Below are 4,395 nucleotides of genomic sequence, written 5' to 3'. Positions count from 1 at the left end.
GCTAGGTGCCTGGGGACCAGGGACAGCACAGCTCCTGCCCGCAGGGCCAACCACCTGGAAAGAACAGTCAGGAGGCAGCTGAGCTCCGCATGGACGTCTGTACTTCACAGGACAGCCCGTGGGGGGACGCGGGGGCCCACCTCTCAGGACAGTCTCCGCAGCAGCGCGCTCCGGGCTCCGTCCGTCCGTCCTTGGGGGAGGCAGCCTCTCAGCTTCCACACCCAGCCGCCTGCCTCTGCGGTGGATGCCGCTGATCGTCATAGTTTCCTTCAGAGATTTGATAAAAAGCACAAGTTAGGTTCATCGTACAGCCTGTTTCTCACCGCCGACTCCCAGCTGGGGCAGGGGAGGCCGCCGGAGCCGCCTCTGGGGGACCCGAGGCAGAGGCTCTGCACACGGCTGCCCCTCGGCCTCAGGGCCGGCCAGGGTGAGAGTCCCCGGGGAGGGGCAGCCCCCCGAGGCTTCGGACAGCAGATAGCGCTGACCCGGCCACCTGCCGGGAGCCTCACTGTGAGCTCAGCCCCGAGGGGGAGCGGCCAGGATTAAGATATGTTTTTATTGACTTCAGAGAGGGAGAGGGAGAGGGAGAGGGAGGGGAAGTTGACGCTCAACCACTGAGCTGCCCGGCCTTTGACTTTTTAACACATTGCGTACCGCATAGAAATCTCTAAGACATACGCCAGGGACCACACGTTTTTGGGCAAACTGCACGTTATTTAAATCATCATAATGCGCTTTAGGTGTTGTTTTTCAATAATTATTTTTATTTACAAAAACAAACAAAGTTCCTATTACTTTTTTAACGTATGGTACTGCGTAAAACATTTTCCTCTACGAAGAGGGACCAAACAAAATTTACATAAGTATCTAGATTCGCTCCTTTTTCCATGGGCGTGAAAAGCGAGAACACTCGTGAGCGGTCCTTAACAGATGGCGCGTGAAACACGAGAAAACTCCTGAGCGGTACGAAATGTGTTAAGCTTTCCCGCTGTTCCCGACCTCACGGAGGGTGCAGCCCCAGGTGTCCCGTGCGAGGGGTGTTCTCACGCTTACCCACGGCACTCACCTCAAGGCGCTGGCCAGCTTGCAGTAGAGACAGAGGAAGCAGCACATGAGGAAAAACGAGGCGATCAATAAGCCGCCACCGATGGCAATCATGACCTCCACGTCCACCTTGTCAGCCATGCCCTCAAAGCCGAACATGTTTCTGGGCAGAGACGTGCAGGGCAGTGACTGTGGGTCCCCTCCCCCGCCGTCCCCCTCCTCCAGCCAGGCACAGCCCCAGGATGCTTCATGGAGGAAGCGTGAACCCCACCCGCAGGCCTGTGCCTGTAAAACACGGACCGTCTCCCAGGGAGGCCCAGGGCCTCAGCCACATGGGGGTAAAGGGTTTATTCACGGATGAAAAGGGACTGAAATGCAGTCGGAAGGAAGGAAATCAGGACAGATGGTGGGAAGGGCTTTCTCTCCCTCTCGCAAGCAGTAACGGGCCGCTAGCGGCGAGTAACAAACAGGCCGCACATGAGCAAATGGCTTCACTCCCAAATCCTGAAATGTGCTCCTTTTCCGAGTCAGAGGTGACCCCTCACTGTGCATCAGGCTTAACCATCTTCCGTGGGAATAAGCAAGGGAATGTCTTTTTCCAAAATGCTATGTTGTGCACTGCTGAGAATATGGAAACCTACTTTGTAAATAATACATATTAGAGGGAAAAAGATTTCAATCCCCCCACTGGCACCTGCGTCATGCCACCTCAGCGTTTAAGGAGATTCTAGAAGCTTCCAGCCAAACCCTCCCCCAGGCTCAGGGACAGCAAGTGTCCTGCACAGACCAGGAGCCAGTTTCTCCAGGAGCCCTTTCCCTCACTGTGTAGGGCACACAGCTTCCTCTGCCACTTTTCCTCCTAAATCCAACTGATTTCCTCAAAATCCGATTTACCTGGAACACGCACTCCGGGTAATCAAACACTCTGAGCCCGGAAGCCAGTCCACGCAGAGGCTGGGCAGTGCTGGGGCGAAAGGCACCCCCAGAGACAAGCAGACCACCCGACTGGTAGGCACACGTCCCTGCGTCCAGCCGTCCGGACCCGCATGAGGCCAACTGCACGGGACAGCGAGAAAGAGGACACGTTAACTAGAGAACAGGGCCCTCGGTGGGAGCCGCCTCCCACCTCTGATCCCGGGCAGGGGTCTGACGGCCGGCACCGGCCCAGCTGTCGGCAAGTGCTTCGACCTAACTCTCAGGAGCGGTCCTCGGCCAGAGCACTCGACTCCACGGGCCCTACCTGACTCAGTCAGACCCCTCAGGACACAGGCTGTGTGACATCAGCTCAGGAGCCGCTCTCCGGCCCAGGGTTCTCAGTTCTGTTCCGCGGCCAGAGTTCCAGCCCCCAGCAGACAGAACATCTAGGTCACGTTTTGGATAATTATGTCCTAAGACTTGCACCTTTTCGGGTGTCTGTTTCCCCCGGAAAAAACATTTAGGGTTTGTCTTCTAATTGAAACATAGTTTGAGATTTCAATTTAATAAAAAGGAAAGAAAACCCAGTTAAGTGGGGAATCAACAACGCCCTCACACCCAAGACGATGCTGTTTTAGCCACACTACACAGTGAAACTGTGCAGCCATCCGTGTTTCTCCCTCACATTGATGCTTCTCTCTCCCCTTCCTCTCTCTCTCTAAAATCAATAAAAATTAAAAATAAAAACAGCCCAGCAGGTGTGGCTCAGTGCTTGAGTGTCAACCTATGAACCAGGAGGACATGGTTCGATTCCAGGTCAGGGCACAGGCATGTTTGATCCCCAGTAGGGAGCGTGCTGGAAGCAGCCAACCCATGATTCTCTCATCACTGATGGTTTCTCTCTCTCCCTCTCTGAAAATCAATTAAATACACACACACACACACACACACACACATACTAGAGGCCCTGTGCACAAAAATTCGGCACTGGGTGGGGGGCGGGGGGTCCCTCAACCCGGCCTACGCTCTCTCGCAGTCTGGGAGCCCTTGGGGGATGTCCACCTGCCAGCTTAGGCCCACTCTTTGGGGGATCGACCCATGCTGGCAGTCAGACATCCCTCTGGCAGCCTGGGGGCCCTCGGGGATGTCCAACTGATGGGCCTAAGCCGCAGTTGGACAGCCTTAACGCTGCCGCGGAGGTGGGAGAGGCTCCCACCACTGCCACTGGGCTCACAGACATCAGCCCGGCTTGTGTCTGAGTGGAGCTGTCTCTGATGGGAGTGCTATTCTGTTCATAGCTATATTCCCGGTGCCTATCTGCCTCCTGGTGGTCAGTGCACATCATAGTGACCGGTTGTTCCTGGTCATTCCAAGTTAGGGTCAATTTGCATATTACCCTTTTATTATTTAGGATATCCATCTTCAGGTGAGGATTAGAAAAAAATCCCTGAACCCGTGGAACAGACCCCATGTTGCCATTACCTGGGATGATAAACACCGATCTTCATGAACACGGGAAGATGCATGTGCTGTTCCATTGAGCTTAAATAAAGTAGAGAATACGTGACAAGTAAAATTACACACAGGTACTTCTCTACGTATGTACACAGTGCATCCATCCGCAAGGATGTTCACGAAGACATTGCCATCGGAGTCACAGGCATCCCCTTTATTCTCGGTACGTCCAAAAGCTACACCTTCCTATACTGACTAGGTATTCCTTTTAGAGAGAGAAACAAAAGCAATAAGAAAAAATTAATAAACAAACTAAAATTTCCCCTCCCGAAAAAGGACCCAGACTCCGGGGTGTGAAGTGCAGCACAGGGCATGTGTATGGTGCCAGGTGGGGCATCACTTTGTAAATTATATATCTGACCACTGTGCTGTACACCGGAAACTAATATAATATTGAACGTGAACTGAATTGGCAAATCAAAAATAAAATAAAAGGTAAAAAAATTAAAAAGCAATTTCCACTCTAAAAAAAACAGACCCTAACTACGAGCAAATGCATGGTCCTGGGGGCTCCCTGCAGGTGCAGTTCTGAGGCGGGTGGCGGGTTTTGCGCCTCCACCCCCGGCCCCATGGACACTGTCACCCCGCCCCACCCCCCAACCTCCCCAACAGCTCACTCGCAGCCCACTAGCCCCCAAGCACGTCGCCAGGGAAACGCATCACAGGCGGCTTTGAGTTCGCCATGTAATTACCGGAGGACTCACGGAGCAGGCGGAGGGGTGGTCGGGTCTTCACGGGGCGGCACGCTTCGCGCCTGGGTGAGAGGGGAGGGCGCCTGGGCGGGAGGGCAGGGCGCGGGCGGCTCCGCGGCCGCTTATAAGAGCTTCCCGGCCTCTCCCCGGAGGGGAGACGGGGACGGAGCGGAGGTGGACCATAGACATCGCGGTCTCCATCTTCCGTCCGACCCTGCTGCTCTGCTGG

General features: G+C 54.6%; 1 protein-coding gene across 1 annotated transcript in view; it reads left to right on the top strand.

Annotated features, from left to right (window-relative positions):
* Window positions 1-82, top strand: part of UROS (uroporphyrinogen III synthase) — a 12,747-nt gene extending 12,665 nt beyond the window's left edge. Inside the window, exon 11 of the mRNA XM_023745258.1 lies at window positions 6-82. Within this exon, the coding sequence (XP_023601026.1) occupies window positions 6-82 (77 nt within the window). The remainder of the gene's footprint in view (window positions 1-5) is intronic.
* Window positions 83-4,395: the final 4,313 nt, after the last annotated feature.

The sequence above is a fragment of the Myotis lucifugus genome, unplaced genomic scaffold, assembly GCF_000147115.1.
Source record: "Myotis lucifugus unplaced genomic scaffold, Myoluc2.0 scaffold_526, whole genome shotgun sequence".
Classification (NCBI taxonomy): Eukaryota; Metazoa; Chordata; class Mammalia; order Chiroptera; family Vespertilionidae; genus Myotis; species Myotis lucifugus.
This window is presented reverse-complemented; position numbering and strand designations above follow the sequence as displayed.